We start from the raw sequence: 16,711 nt of genomic DNA, 5'->3' as shown, positions 1-16,711 counted from the left end.
TTAACTACTTACTAATTTGCATGAACTACACTTAGTCATTTTGTTTCATAAGGATAGCGTCCCTGAGTTATAACCCACCATTGATTTAATATTAAGTTTTCATACTAATTCTACTACTTACTTACAAGGATAAGGCCCATAGAGAAACATACACGGAGTTGTTTTGTTGCTGCCTAAATACTAAAAATATTAGTCATTAAGCTAATGACGTATTTTCCTTACCGCACAATCATTTCTATTTAGATTTTTGCTGTTTACTGCAATGGATATGTTGGCGTTAATTCATTAACTAATTAAACCAATAATTCTTTCTTCGTTTATAGGATTACCATGGCATTAGAAATGGGAAGCCGAAGAAAGACAAAATAAGAAATTGGAAGTTGAAAGCATTTGATGAAGACGAAGGTTTTACAACACTTGTATTTTCAAGGAAATTCGAAACAAATGATATACATGACATGAATATCACGGTATGTTTACATTTCGCTTTTACACCTTAATTCAAATCTATTTCATAAGCGAAATATCTTTAAAACTAAATTTGTTCGGCAGAATGGATCATCGTGTGGCCATTATTTTCACATTCCTCGGTCGGCTTCAAAGTGTAATATCTTAGTTAATTTTTTGTTTCATAAAATATTGTATTTAAGGAAAGAGTATTTAAAAATACTGAACGACTTTAGTTTCTTCTTGGAATGGAAGATGATTGTTAGTTAGTAGGTGCCGTCCTCCAATGAATTTGCTGAAAGATAGGTAAGTGAAGCAAGAATGATCCGTGTGAGTGGATCAAATTTCAGCATGCACCTTTAGGCTAGAGGGCCTAGTAAGGAAAAGTTACTTGCTCTTGGTACTTAAAAATAGACTTGGACTTGTAAGATTTTTACTGACCCTAGATAACTGTCCACCTGTTAGGACACATCGTCTTGTAGAATATCACTTTCTGTAGTCTATCTCACACTGTCTTTGTCTTGAATTAAAACTAACGCTTCGGCAATGTTACCATATTTGGTTATCCTTGGTAAAGCTAACGATTGATCACCGACGCAGTTGAGCAATACGCCTGCAAACTCATATTGCAGTTAAGTAGATATGAGTGATGTTGGCAGATATCAAAGGACCTGTTTTAGTTTTTAAGTGTGAAAATTCAGAGAGAACCTTTTAGAATTCTGTGTATAATAATAATGATAATAATAATAATAATGATGATGATGATGATGATGATGATGATGATGATGATGATGATGATGATGATAATAATAATAATAATAATAATAATAATAATAATAATAATGATGATGATGATGATGATGATGATGATATGATGATGATGATGATAATAATAATAATAATAAAAATAATAATAATGATGATGATAATAATAATAATAATAATAAAAATAAAAATAAAAATAATAATAATAATAACCCCTGATCCATCAATGGCTAATGACCTCTGGCTCAAAATCTGAAACAGAAGGAAACAGAAGGGTTTATCATAGCAGCTCAAGATCAATGCCTACCAACAAAGAACTACCAGGCCAACATATTAAAGAACGGCAGCTCCCCAATATGTCGTGTATGTCAACAACAAAATGAAACCATTGGTCATGTTGTCTCCAAGTGAAGTCTTTTTGCGCCTACAGAGTATCTCAACAAGCATGATAGAGCTGCACAATATATTCACTGGGTAATTTGCAAAAACCTGGATTTGCCCCGTGAAAAAAACTGGTGGGAACACAAACCACCTCCAGTGCTTGAAAATGACCACATCTCACTCCTCTGGAACTTCACCATTCAAACTGACAGAAGGATAGATGCAAATAGGCCAGACATCATATTGAAAGACTTCACACAAAAATCCTGCCTCCTCATTGATATGACTGTCCCAATCGATATAAGCGTATCTGTCAAGACCTACCAAAAACTGAAGAAATGTAGAGATCTTGAAATAGAAATTAGCAAAAAGTGGAACCTGAAGACTAAAACAATACCTGTTGTCATAGGTGCCCTGGGAATGATAGCAAAAGGGGCTGATTGCTACCTAGCTCAGATACCAGGAAACCTCAAAATGGCAGAAATTCAAAAAAATAGTGCTCATGAGAACTGCTCATAACCTACGCAAAATACTTTCTATGTAATCTCAAGTTTTAATACAAACATAATTTTCTTATGGTTTCTTAAACATTCACTAGAACAACACTAAGTACAAAACCAAATATATGGGACCCTAGGCATAACACCAACATGAACTTCCAACTTGTTGTCTCTTGAGGTCTCTGGGTGAGACTTGGAGCCAGCTTGTACAAATGTAAAGCAAAAGTCAAACATATAATAATAATAGTAGTAGTAGTAATAATAATAATGATAATAATAATAATAATAATAATAATAATAATAATAATAATAATAATAATAATAATAATAATAATGATAACAATAATAATAATAAACGCCCTGATGCAGTACCAGGTATTGGCTCTCATTGCTTCTGATCTTAACTGATTGGAAGTGTTATCATGTACATTGTTTTGTCTTGGTATAAAAGATGGGCTACAACAAACATTCTGCTCAATACCACAGATTTGCTTGTCAGTTGTTTGACCGTAACCAGTTGAGCATGTCCCTTAGGGGCCGACGATACGTGCATCTCTGATCACGAGCAGAAGTAGTGGGGGAGCATCATAGCCATATGTAGAGAGGGATTCTTAGAGGTTTGGAAACATGCGTGTTTCGTTCAACATTCTTAAGCAATCCTTATTCAGGGACCTTTTGAGTGGGATGGGTTACTCGACCAGAAGGAAATTCTAACTGGGCCCCACCCGCAAGGTCATGCGCTGTTTATCTTGATATGAGATCACCATGTCGCGCACATATGGTTGTGATGCATATGCCTGGTGTACCCTTATCAAACGAGTAGTCATGAGGAATATACTGGGCTTCGTATATTTTACCCCAGTGTCACTTTAATAGCATGCACTGTTCTCTCACTCAGTAATAATAATAATAATAAAATTAATAATGATAATAATGATAATAACAATAATAATAATAATATTATTATTATTATTATTATTATTATTGTTATTATTATTATTATCATTATTATTATTGTAAGACGGTGAGCTGGCAGAAGCATTAGCACGCTGGGCAGGGTGCTTAGCGGCATTTCATCTGTCCTTACATTCTGAGTTCAAATCCCGCCGAGGTCGACTTTGCGTCTCATCCTCTCGGGATTGATGAAATAAGTACCAATTACGCACTGGAGCCGATGTAACTGACTGGCCCTCTCCCCTACGATTTCAGGTCTTGTGCCTAGAGTAGAAAGGATTATATATATATATATATACATATAAGGCAAATGGCACTCCGTCGGTTACGACGACGAAGGTTCCAGGTAATTCGATCAACTGAATAGCCTGCTCGTGAAATTAATGTACAAGTGGCCGAGCCTTTCACACACACGCGTACTCTTAACGCAGTTCTCAGGGAGATTCAGTGTGACAGAATGTAACAAGGCTGGCCCATTGAAGTACAGGTACTATTCATTGCTAGACTGCGGCCATGCTGGAGCACCGCCTTAAGTCGAGCAAATCAACCCCGGGACTTATTCTTTGTAAGCCCAGTACTTATTCTATCAGTCTCTTTTGCCGAACCGCTAAGTGACGGGGACGTAAACACACCAGCATCGGTTGTCAAGCAATGCTAGGGGGACAAACACAGACACACAAACACACACATACATATATATATATATATACATATATACGACAGGCTTCTTTCAGTTTCCGTCTACCAAATCCACTCACAAGGCATTGGTCGGCCCGGGGCTATAGCAGAAGACACTTGCCCAAGATGCCACGCAGTGGGACTGAACCCGGAACCATGTGGTTGGTTAGCAAGCTACTTACCACACAGCCACTCCTGCGCCTATTGTTGAAGAAAACTAAAACATATATTTGTGTTTGGAGAGAGTCATATGGTCTTAATGCCTTATTATGTAATATACACTCATGTATTTATCAGTTCTTATAGTTGTTGAAAAGAAATATTTCAGCTTTACATTTGACATTATAAAAGTGCACAACGGCAACAACAATAACAACAACGATGACGACGAGCTCAGTGACTCCAACTATATTGACAACAAAACACACCCACAGATTTTCCATATATGTAGTAGATATATTTACATATGTGTGTGTGCGCGTGCATGCGTGTGTGTGTGTGTGTGTGTGCGTGCGTGTGTCCGTGTTTATCCCCCAACCATCATCGCTTGACAACTGATGTTGGTGTGTTTACGTCCCTGTAAGCTAGCGGCTCGGCAAAAGAGACCGATAGAACAAGTACTAGGCTTACAAAAGATAAGACCTGGGGTCAATTTGTTCGACTAAAGGCGGTGCTCCAGCATGACCGCAGTGAAATGACTGAAACAAGTAAAAGAAGAAAGAATATATATGTATATACATGTGTGTGTGTGCGTGTGTATATATGTTTATGTTTATGTTTTCCAGTTTCAGCTCTTGAGCTGTGGCCATGCTGGGGCATATACACACACACACACACACACACACCACACACACACACACACACACACATATATATATATATATATATATAGTTTGAAGAAAGCATTGTCTTTCGTTTTTTATAAAGTCAAAACAATGCAAGTTATCAGAAAAGACATGTCAAAGGTTTGTACTTTATTTTGTATTTCAATACTTCAGGATCTCTTCCTCAGGAAATCTTCGGAGAAGTGTATTGTGAGCTTATTTCTATATTCTGTAGCGTGTATGTATGTATGTATGTATGTATGTATGTATGTATGTATGTATGTATGTATGTATGTATGTAACGGGAAGCTTTATGAAAATAAACAAAAGACGAAGGCAGGTGGAATACAAACAAACAATTGTATTAGTATGGCGCTCAGGAATATAAATAAAAATAAAACAAGTCTTTTACGTTTCGAGCCTACGCTCTTCAACAGAAAGATACACAGAAAAGAAACACGGAGAGAAACAAGGAGAGAGAAATAATGCGTGCAGAAGCTAGCGAATCAACATGGCGATCATGTATGTATGTATGTATGTATGTATGTATGTATGTACGTATGTTTGGATGGACAGATGGATGGATGGATGGATGGATGGATGGATGGATGGATGGATCAGTGTGAAGCAGTGCAGCAGAGGAAATGTCAATATTTTTTCTTCAATCTTTTGTAGACAAGTACGATGCGGGTTATTTGGTCATTTGGAGAAAGTGATGATATTACTTACCATAATGTGAAGAACAGAGGAACGAAAAGTTTGTATCTTCTTCAAAAACCACAGCCTGACATCACTATGCCGAAAGATGGCACGAAAATTAATTTCTTAATGAATATGGTAAATATATCTTTGTTACTCTCTTTACTCTTTTACTCTTTTACTTGTTTCAGTCATTTGACTGCAGCCATGCTGGAGCACCGCCTTTAGTCGAGAAACTCGACCCCGGGACTTATTCTTTGTAAGCCCAGTACTTATTCTATCGGTCTCTTTTGCCGAACCGCTAAGTGACGGGGACTTAAACACACCAGCATCGATTGTCAAGCAATGCTAGGGGGACAAACACAGACACAGAAACACACACACGCATACATATATATACGACGGGCTTCTTTCAGTTTCCGTCTACCAAATCCACTCACAAGGCTTTGGTCGGCCCGACGCTATAGTAGAAGACACTCGCCCAAGGTGCCACGCAGTGGGACTGAACCCGGAACCATGTGGTTGGTAAGCAAGCTTCTTACTACACAGCCACTCCTGCGCCTACGTTTAGTTATTTTTCTTTCTTTTCGTTGCTTGACGTTTTGCTTTATTTGTTCTCACACTAATTAAGTCCTGATTAAGTATCATAGATCATCGAAAGGATTGCAGCCGTAATTATACGACTTTTTAGGTGTATAAAGAGCTACGTTATCCGTGTCCAGTCGAACCACTGAACTCTTGAGGTATGCGGTACTCCTAATACTGCAGCTATCAATAGCTTTCTTTATGGTAATTAAACCAACTAGAAATAGCAACCAAATTACACCACACAATCTTTAAAATCAAGCGAAAGAAAAAAGCGTATTGGATGCTGTAGTTTTAGATGAATTATGTCTGAAAAAGACGGGATGATCACAGTTTGAATTCTTTCGATCATACGTCTGTTTAATCAGAACTGAACTGGAGCTTAAGAACATCAATAACAAAGCAAAAGCAGCATCATCATTCTATAAATATTTATCCAAGCTGGTACAACTCATTCCTATATCTACAAGAAGCGAGATGTCTGTGCAATTACGAGTATTTCATTACTTTCACGTGTTTAATTCTTCCTAAGTTATCATAGTGCAAAGAAATGTCACACTCACCAGGAATCGAACTAGAGACTATGAGAATTGAAAGTAATTTCTAACTTGAATAAAAATATCACCCTGTAGTTAAATTGGGAAATGTGTTTCTGTTGTATTCATGCCTTTTTCACCGATATTATAGTGTAAGTGAAGTGGAAAGGTTTTAATCGAGAACTGAAATTGACTCGCGAACTGGTCTCACCAGGGAAGTTTAGTTTATATTTTATAGTGCTTGTTGTAAACGTTAATGACATTAACTTACTGCGTGGTGCAAAGCTATAACATTATAAGGGAAGAATACAGATGAAGAACCGAACCACAAGAATCATTTTAGGACTATTATTAGGTTGTTCCGAAAATAATGGCCGAGTTCAGAAACAATTTTATTCAGGAAAAATTAACAATAGTAATGTTTTATTGATCAAAGCATGGGCCGTGAACGAGATTATTTATGCCCCGTTGATAAAAATTTGTTGGCTTTGATGCTAAGAAATCTTTGAAAGCTGATTCCACCTCTGATTTGGACCTAAAAGTTTTATCACTTGAAAACGTGTTTAAATGCTTTAAAAAATGGTAGTCAGTGGGTGAAAGACCAGGAGAATAAGGAGGTTGTGGTAAAGTCTCGTATCCCAAGTCCGTGAGTTTCTGCAGCGTCATTCTTGCAACATGTGACTTTGCATTATCATGGAGCAGAATTGGGCCACGCCTATTCATCAATGCAGGTCTCATTTTTTACAAGTGAGCATACATTTCAGCGAGCAGATTGCAGTAAACCTCTGCTGTAATGCTCTGATTGGCTTCCGGAAAGCTGTAACGGACAACACCAACTGCAGACCACCATAATCTTTTGCTGATGCAATTTTGGCTTTGGGAAATGTTTGGGGGACTCATCACGAGTAAGTCATTGACCTGATCGCTTACGGTTATCATAAAGAATCCACTTTTCGTCACAAATGAATATTCAGTCAATGGATCACTGGTGTTTCGCAGAAAGATTATCAGGCATACTTCAAAATACCGAACTTTTTGATTTTCATTGAGCTCATCTATCGAGCTTTTTCAACTTACCAACCTTCTGAAGATTGCGTGAGACCGTTGCAATACCAACACCAAGTGCCTGAGATATTTCTCTGACAATTTGACGTGGGTTTTTCAACAACTGATTTCAATTGTTCATTGTCAAGACTGCATAACCGTCCTCTGCCTTCTCCATCTTCAAGGCTCTTATCATCATTACGGAATTTCTGAAACTACCTTCGTACTGTGCGATCACTTGTGGACCCCCTCTCCCCATGTTGATATTGGCAGCAGTTCGGGAGGCAGTGTGCCCAAGATTGAACTCATGCAAGAAAAGTAAGCGAAGGTTCTTTTTTTGTCATGTTCATAATTAAGGGCGCCTATGCTTCAAGAATGTTTTCTGTCTGAAATAAGTAGAAAATTATTGAAAAGAATACATCAATTATTAAGCATGACAAAATTCACCTAAAATATAATTAAAATACTATGATAAAATTGCGGCCATTATTTTCGGAACAACCTAATATTTATTTCATTTATTTATTGGAATTCAAACTCAAGTTAAATAGTTCATTATATTTAGTCCACTATTATCACGATTCTGTGGTACCATCTCTTACATGTAGAGATTATTAGGAAATATAACTGAGGAGATAAACAATGTCATCATTGTGGTTGTTGCTTAACTTCAGATCCGCCTCGTTCGAGCCAACCAATGATCAAAGACGTAACAGCCCTGACCATCTCGTCATTTTGGATATGATCCGATGTGTTCTTTGATGCAATTAGTAAATTTCATTCTGCGACAAGCACTCGAAAATGACCGTTTGTTTTCTCACTGCACACCTTTGTCCAACAGACATTAAACATGCAGATATTTAAGTAAGGTATCACCCGTTCCAATATCAATATCTCCAGTTGGCAGAGTCTACAATGGTACAATGGTTACAAGCTCTGTGTGTATCTTCTCTTAACTATCTTATAAAAAAAAATAACAATGATGACAAAGAATCGTTCAGAGAAATGTCGAACTGTGGTTTTGTGACTGAACCAGATTGATCTGAGAATGTAAACAAGTAGACTGATGATGGTCTGTGCCAGTAACAAACACCGTTTTTACCGGCATGTAAAACGTGCTTTTTATATTTCTAAGTGAATCGAAGAATTTCCCTGTGTCTAATGCAGATGTATTACGGATGGGAGACTGAGTGTTATCAGATAGGGAGTCAGATAAGCATAAGTCTACTGGTCACAACAATTGTTATAAAGAATAAAATATTGAAAACAAATCAAAAAACCACATCTGATTAGTCTTACATTACGTAATTACTGTTACCTTTAACAAATATTTATTAAATTATCTAAATGAAAATTCTCCTAGCAAGACGCCAGAAGCGTTAAGCTTTCATCAGTCTATCAGCGATTTGCAATGGGTGGATGGTAATAAAACCATAAACCATAGTGATTTATGGTTTATAAATACATCTATACCTAAAATACAAGTTTTACATCCTTTTTGGCAATTCTCTTTGTCAAACTGTAAACAATTAATATCTGATCTAAAAGAAGATATATTTTAATATGGCACTCCCATAACGTAGTTTATTTATGGCTTTATGCTTTATTCAAATATACTCTCATAACATTGTATCCACAAGCAAAGAATAATACATTTTCCCAACAAAACCACTTTAAATTACCTTTCAATAAATGTCTCATGAAACATACTAAATTTATTTTTTTCTTATAAAATATACTTGTAAAATTATGGTGTGCTATATGCGAGAGTGCGTCAAATATGTCGGCAAATAAGGTAATTAGTAAGGAAGTCCATTCTGCAGTGAGTACAGATTTTAACTGTTCAGTTCAGGTATTTTTCTTCATTTGAAAGAGAAAGAGAGAGTGTGTAAGAGAGATTGAGAGAGAAAGGGGAGAGAAGAGAGAGAGAGAGAGAAAGAAGGAGAGAGTGGGGTTTCAATAAATGTCTCATCAGTTGCAGACAAGTACCAAAAAAAAAAACACGGTAATATCAGTTTCTAATTTAGGCTAAGGTGGTGTTAGACTGTACCATCGACCACAGCATTTGTCTGGTTCGTTATTTTATCAATTGTGAAAGGATAAAAAGCAAAATTGACCGCATTGGAATTTGAAATCAGACGGTAGAGAACCAGAAGAAAGGTTGCAAAATATTTTCTCCGAAACTCTAAAGATTCTACTAGCTTCTTGCCTTTGATAATAGTTTCAAAGTTAGGCACACGGCCAACAATTTTGAGGGGAGGGGTTTAGTCAGTTCAACTGATTGCAGTAAAATGACGCCCGAAGGAAGTAAAGCAATGTTTGCATCGGTAGGATTCCGATTCAGATCGGAAATGGCCGAAAAATATTGCAAAGCATTTCGTTCGATGTTCTAAAGATTCTGTCAATCCACGATAACGATGACGACGACATCGTGGACGACGGTGGTGGGTGTGACGATAGTAGTGGTAGTGATGACGATGATGATGATGGTGGTGGTGGTGGTGGTGGTGGTGGTGGTGATGACGATGTTGATAAATATTTGCTTCCAGCCCAGCAGGTACAGCATATTTTGTTCCTCTTCTTCACTCTCAGATGAAGGGCAAAATCCGAAATGTTAGATCATGTTCTCACGACAAATGGCCTTATCAAACTCTTCTATTTTGCTCTCCTACTTATCTCAGTGCTATTCTTGACAGTCATATGAACTAAGGTAACGTACTAAGAAACACCAATAGCTGTTTTGAATTCACGAGCAATTAATTCTCTTTCAAAGTCATACTGTAAATAACCTCATAATTTTAATTCTTTCTGCTCCTATTTCTTTATTTTCTCTTGCTCGTTGAAAACATATATACCTTTTGTGTGTATGTGTGTGTGTGTGTGTGTGTGTGTCTTATGTACATGTAAGTAAACACGAAACTAAACTAAATAACAAAAGAAAAACGCGAAAAAAGTAATACGAAGGACCGAAAGAAAGTTGTATGGTGATACCCCAGCATAAACATATTCTTTGTCTAAAAGCAATAAAAAACAACTTCGTTCCCTGCCTTTTTTTTTACACATTAAACCAGTTTTCTTTGTGTGTTTTATAGCTGCCAGTCCCAGAAAAACACACGACTTATTGGTGCAAATCGTTCATTGTTCCGAGGTTTTCTGAACGAAAACATATCATACAGGTAAATATTTACATAAGAGAAAAAAATGGACCCTTTTTATAACTTTTCATTCCCGTTTGGGAAAATCGTTGTGGGTGTGTCACATTACAAATCCGAGATACAAGACAGAGACTTCTTTGTGCATAAACCATCAAATTATAAAAAAAGATATTATAGAGTAAAGATTGCTTACCAACATAATATGCAGTCTTGGTTTAGGACGAATGTTGCTGTAATTTAGCCCAAGGAGACATCGTCTCCAGCAGGCTATACGACACGATCTGTGTCCTTATATTTTCGAACAAGGGAATCTAGCACTCCAGCTCAGCTCAAAACAATATCGCAATTTCAGGGTTATTTCCCTTCATCAGCACAGAATAATTGTTTGGCTAGAGGTGGCGCTGCCAAATTCCCGTTCGAAGTATATAGTTTTCAAAGTGACAGGTATAGTTTTCAAAGTCACTGATCTATAAATTAGAATATAAGGACACAGATCATGTCGTATAGCCAACTGGAGTCGATGTCTCTTGGGGCCAATTTATAGCAGCATTTGTCCTAAACCAGGACTGCCATGTTATGCTGGCAAACAATCTTTACTCTAAAGTACTGTTGCTGAATATCTCTAGTTGTGAGGTTTAAAAATAGTAATTTTCTTAGGTATTATAGAGGTTACAGCTCTAAATGACAGCATTGCGGGAGCCCTTACGTCACAAACCGGGAACCTTTCAGCTATTACCAAAAATAACCTATTCTAGTAAAATGAAATTAGCCCCTGAAATATCACTATTCTTAAAATTGTTTTATGAGCCAGATGAAAATATTAAAGATATTAATTAGGTCAATTAATGATAAGGAGAGAAAACAAGTATTTCATTCAAAACATCTTTACTTTAGTTCTATATTTAAGAGATGAGGAATTATGTACATTATTTACACTATTTACATTTGATGGATATTTGTTCTCATCTTGTTTGTTGTTAACACAACGTCTCGGTTGATATACCTTCCAGCCTTCTTCAGGTGTCTTGAGGAAATTTCGAACTACTACGCCATATGCCCACGGGAATATGGTGTAGTGGTTAAGAGCGTGGGCTACTAACCCCAAAATTCCGAGTTCGATTCCAAGCAGTGACCTGAACACTAACAACAACAACAACAATCATAATAATAATAATAGCGTCGAAAAATACCTTAGGAAAGAGAACCCAGGTTCGAAATTTCCCCAAGACACCTGAAGAAGGCTGGAGGGTATATCAGCCGAAACGCTGTGTTCACAACAAACAAGATGAGGACAAATATCCGTCGAATGTAAATAATATAAATAATATAAATAATGTATCTTCACTTCAGGTTTTGAAAAGTCCAGCTGTTTCAGTTTTAATATAACATCAGTTACTTGAATGCTACCTTCAAGGTTCAATTGACACTTGTATTTTATTTTCTAATTAGTCAATGTAGAAAACTATTATCAGACAGGTAGGTTGTTGCAAAGGGCAGTATTTTTGTTTCTTCTACATGAACTGGTTTGAAATCAATTGCTGCTTTTGGCATTCAAAAGATGAAAAAAAAACCTGCCGTATTCCGTAATTCTATGAGTGCTTCACTGTTGAAGTAAATTCTAAAGATTTGTAATACTTTAGTCATTATAAGATGACGAGCAATTTTACAGTTAAAGATCTACAATAAAGCGGATAGTCTTTATTGTAGATCTGAAAAGCAATCATTCAAAATTTGACAAAATAACTTATGACTGTTTCTTTTATATCATCATCAGTTGTAAAATATTGTCATCAACACTAATATTTTCACAATTTTCTAAAAGCTACTAGTTTGGAAAGGTGGCTCCTATAGTGTTAATCAACTCTCTTGTACCAGTACAGAAACTCGTAAAAAATTCTATTAGCTTTTGAAAGCTGGCAATCTAGTTTTGATTCACTCTTTGGTTCCAGTACAGAAACTGATTCAAATGCTAAAATCTTTTATTTTGCTAAAATTGATTTCGATAAGTTTCCTTTGTAACATGGCTTATGACAACAACTAAATGCGAGGGGCCAGTGAAAATGAATTACTGAACTTATCTGCAAACCTTTCTGGTATTTTGAGCCCCCAGAAACGTTTGGGTTCTCAGTTGTTAGAGTCTAAGCTCTATCGAGATCGTCTCCCCGTGAAGGCCATTTCACTTCTGTGTAAAATAGGAGGCCGAAATATTCAGCTTCTCCATCCTTACATGCATGACAAAACAGCTGCATCTTTGGAGTATATCCTTCGACAGCATCCATGTTTGCAAAACGTTTTTCTTTAAGGACTGTTTTCATTCTGAGAACAAAAAGTTGCAGGGAGAAAGTTTTGTTCCTATGTCAACGAAAATTAAGAAAGCTTTCAAATAAAAAGCTGTAAATTGGTAAATGTAGTATAACATCTTTATGTAACCACTCAATACAAATTTTTTTTAAAAAGTGTCAGTGAGTGGCTGTGTGGTAAGTAGCTTGCTAACCAACCACATGGCTCCGGGTTCAGTCCCACTGCGTGGCATCTTGGGCAAGTGCCTTCTGCTATAGCCCCGGGCCGACCAATGCCTTGTGAGTGGATTTGGTAGACGGAAACTGAAAGAAGCCTGTCGTATATATGTATATATATATATGTGTGTGTGTATGTGTGTGTGTTTGTGTGTTTGTCCCCCTAGCATTGCTTGACAACCGATGCTGGTGTGTTTACGTCCCCGTCACTTAGCGGTTCGGCAAAAGAGACCGATAGAATAAGTACAGGGCTTACAAAGAATAGGTCCCGGGGTCGATTTGCTCGACTAAAGGCGGTGCTCCAGCATGGCCGCAGTCAAATGACTGAAACAAGTAAAGGAAAGAAAAGAAAGAAAGTGAAACCACCATAACTTAGTTTTAAGTTTAAATACACGTAATTGTAAAACTGAGCAAAGTGTCCAGTCACTTATGCGGTGTACAATAGGGTGGAGTGAAAATAATAAAAAAATCGTAAAAATTGAAAATGTCTGAGAACTAAAATGTTGCTATATTTAATTACTAGAAAAATGTTAAAATAGAATAGAGGGAGTGGGTAAACGGAGTCATGCAATTTTTGGTTAAAAAAATAATACTGCCTCACACTTAAGGCGGTGTGCGAAGGTGCTGGAAGCACTCCGTCGGTTACGACGACGAGGGTTCCTGTTGATCCGAATCAACGGAACAGCCTGCTCGTGAAATTAACGTGTAAGTGGCTGAGCACTCCACAGACACGTGTACCCTTAACGTAGTTCTCGGGGATATTCAGCGTGACACAGAGAGTGACAAGGCCGGCCTTTTGAAATACAGGTACAACAGAAACAGCAAGTAAGAGTGAGAGAAAGTTGTGGTGAAAGAGTACAGCAGGGATCACCACCATCCCTGCCGGAGCCTCGTGGAGCTTTTAGGTGTTTTCGCTCAATAAACACTCAGAACGCCCGGTCTGGGAATCGAAACCGCGATCCTATGACCGCGAGTCCGCTGCCCTAACCACTGGGCCATTGCGCCTCCTGTGCGAAGGTGCATTGTCGTAATGAAACCACTACTCTCCACTTTGCCACTGGTCGGGGAATTTACTCCTCGCCGTGTCTTGCAAACGCTTCAGAACTGCCAAGTAAAATGCCTGGTTAACTGTTTGACAATTCCTTTCGCATCGATGAAACAAATCAGCATCGTCTTAATGGACTTCACTTGATGTACTTTTTGGGTACGTGTTGACATTGAATATTTCCATTGACCTGATTGCTGCTTCGTTTCCGGGTCTTAGCTGTAGCAGCAGCTTCAATCACCAGTAATGAGCTTCAAAAAAAAAAAAGTTCAGATCAACTATCAACTGTTCTTTCAGTTCTTTACACGCATTCAGTCATGGCTGCATTTGATCTTCCGTGAACAAGTGAGGCACAAATTTTGCTGCAACTCTTTTCATTCGCAATTCCTCGCTCAAAATTCGTTGGCAGGCGCTGCAGGACACATTAGTCATATCAATAAGTTCGTCAATTGTTCAGTGACAATCCTCCAAGATCAGTTCATGAAGGTGATGTTTTCATTTGTTCGGGAGTTCGACGGTCGCCCTGAACGAGGTTGGTCTTCAAGCGATAAGTGACCATTCCTAAAGCGTGAAAACCACTCGTAAACTTGTGTTTTGCTCATGGCAGCGTCTCTGTAAGCTGTTTAAAGCATGACAACTGTTTCGGCCGCCCGTTTTGCCCAGAAGGAAACAGAATTTCACGGAAGCGCGCTGTCCCTTCGTTTCAGCCGTAGCAAAAATCGATGAACAGGGGAGAAGCACTGCAAAACAAAAACATACCACATAGCAGTAGGATTTCACTCGATGACACCAGTTGAGAGACTGATGCCTAAGGGTCGCATCAAGTGGCTTCTAGCGGTGGAAGCATGAACTGCAACCGGATTTTCCCACAGAGAACGTTTTCAGTTACTTTTGGATACCCTCTCGTATATAAATACATTATTTCTTATTTTTACTTCTTTTTTGGGTTTCAAAACACACTTACTCATTTAAACGTATAATGGGGGTGGGGGAAAGCATGAGTTATAGTTATAAATCAAATCAGAATGCGTACATAGAAATTTAGTACAAAATATATTTTTATGAGAGAAATTTATTTCAAATTATTTATGGACAAACGAAATCTATACATAAATATTTATTTCAATACTTGGTTTTAAATGCTATCAGAGCAGGTGAAGTTTTTCCTCAAAAATGCTGAGCCAAATACAATAAATAATTTTGTCTGCCATTTTAGATAAGTCGAGGATATTTACTTTATAATTTTCACGTGTTTCACTGAGTGAATTGCAGCCATTCTGGGACACCACTTTAGCGGGTATAGTCGGACAAACTAACCCCAGTACTTTTAAAGTCTGCTACTTTTCCTATCGTTCTTCTTTGCCGAGCCGCTAAATTGCGGGGACATAATCAAACCCAAATTTTGTTGTCAAGAAGTAAGGGTGAAGGACAAACGCAAACACAGCTGGGGTATTCTAGATGAAATTTGTCTAAGGTGTCATTTAATGGGATTGAACCCAAAACTATGTGGTTACAAAGCGAACTTCTTAACTACACTGCTATGTCTGCGCCTGTGTATTGGATGGAAGCACTCCGTCGGTTACGACGACGAGGGTTCCGGTTGATCCGAATCAACGGAACAGCCTGCTCGGGAAATTAACGTGTAAGTGGCTGAGCACTCCACAGACACGTGTACCCTTAACGTAGTTCTCGGGGATATTCAGCGTGACACAGAGAGTGACAAGGCCGGCCTTTTGAAATACTGGTACAACAGAAACAGCAAGTAAGAGTGAGAGAAAGTTGTGGTGAAAGAGTACAGCAGGGATCACCACCATCCCTGCCGGAGCCTCGTGGAGCTTTTAGGTGTTTTCGCTCAATAAACACTCAGAACGCCCGGTCTGGGAATCGAAACCGCGATCCTATGACCGCGAGTCCGCTGCCCTAACCACTGGGCCATTGCGCCTCCTGTGCGAAGGTGCATTGTCGTAATGAAACCACTACTCTCCACTTTGCCACTGGTCGGGGAATTTACTCCTCGCCGTGTCTTGCAAACGCTTCAGAACTGCCAAGTAAAATGCCTGGTTAACTGTTTGACAATTCCTTTCGCATCGATGAAACAAATCAGCATCGTCTTAATGGACTTCACTTGATGTACTTTTTGGGTACGTGTTGACATTGAATATTTCCATTGACCTGATTGCTGCTTCGTTTCCGGGTCTTAGCTGTAGCAGCAGCTTCAATCACCAGTAATGAGCTTCAAAAAAAAAAAAGTTCAGATCAACTATCAACTGTTCTTTCAGTTCTTTACACGCATTCAGTCATGGCTGCATTTGATCTTCCGTGAACAAGTGAGGCACACAATTTTGCTGCAACTCTTTTCATTCGCAATTCCTCGCTCAAAATTCGTTGGCAGGCGCTGCAGGACACATTAGTCATATCAATAAGTTCGTCAATTGTTCAGTGACAATCCTCCAAGATCAGTTCATGAAGGTGATGTTTTCATTTGTTCGGGAGTTCGACGGTCGCCCTGAACGAGGTTGGTCTTCAAGCGATAAGTGACCATTCCTAAAGCGTGAAAACCACTCGTAAACTTGTGTTTTGCT

General features: G+C 38.1%; 1 protein-coding gene across 1 annotated transcript in view; it reads left to right on the top strand.

The window, feature by feature from the left end:
* Positions 1-16,711, top strand: part of LOC115215160 (DBH-like monooxygenase protein 1 homolog) — a 116,852-nt gene that overhangs the window by 53,488 nt on the left and 46,653 nt on the right. The window contains exons 2-4 of the mRNA XM_029784336.2: positions 324-470; positions 5,225-5,386; positions 10,506-10,589. Of these exons, the coding sequence (XP_029640196.2) occupies positions 324-470; positions 5,225-5,386; positions 10,506-10,589 (393 nt within the window). The remainder of the gene's footprint in view (positions 1-323; positions 471-5,224; positions 5,387-10,505; positions 10,590-16,711) is intronic.

Source organism: Octopus sinensis, linkage group LG8 (assembly GCF_006345805.1).
Source record: "Octopus sinensis linkage group LG8, ASM634580v1, whole genome shotgun sequence".
In the NCBI taxonomy this organism is placed as follows: Eukaryota; Metazoa; Mollusca; class Cephalopoda; order Octopoda; family Octopodidae; genus Octopus; species Octopus sinensis.
Note: the sequence above shows the minus strand (reverse complement) of the source record. Positions and strands in the feature narration are given on the sequence as shown.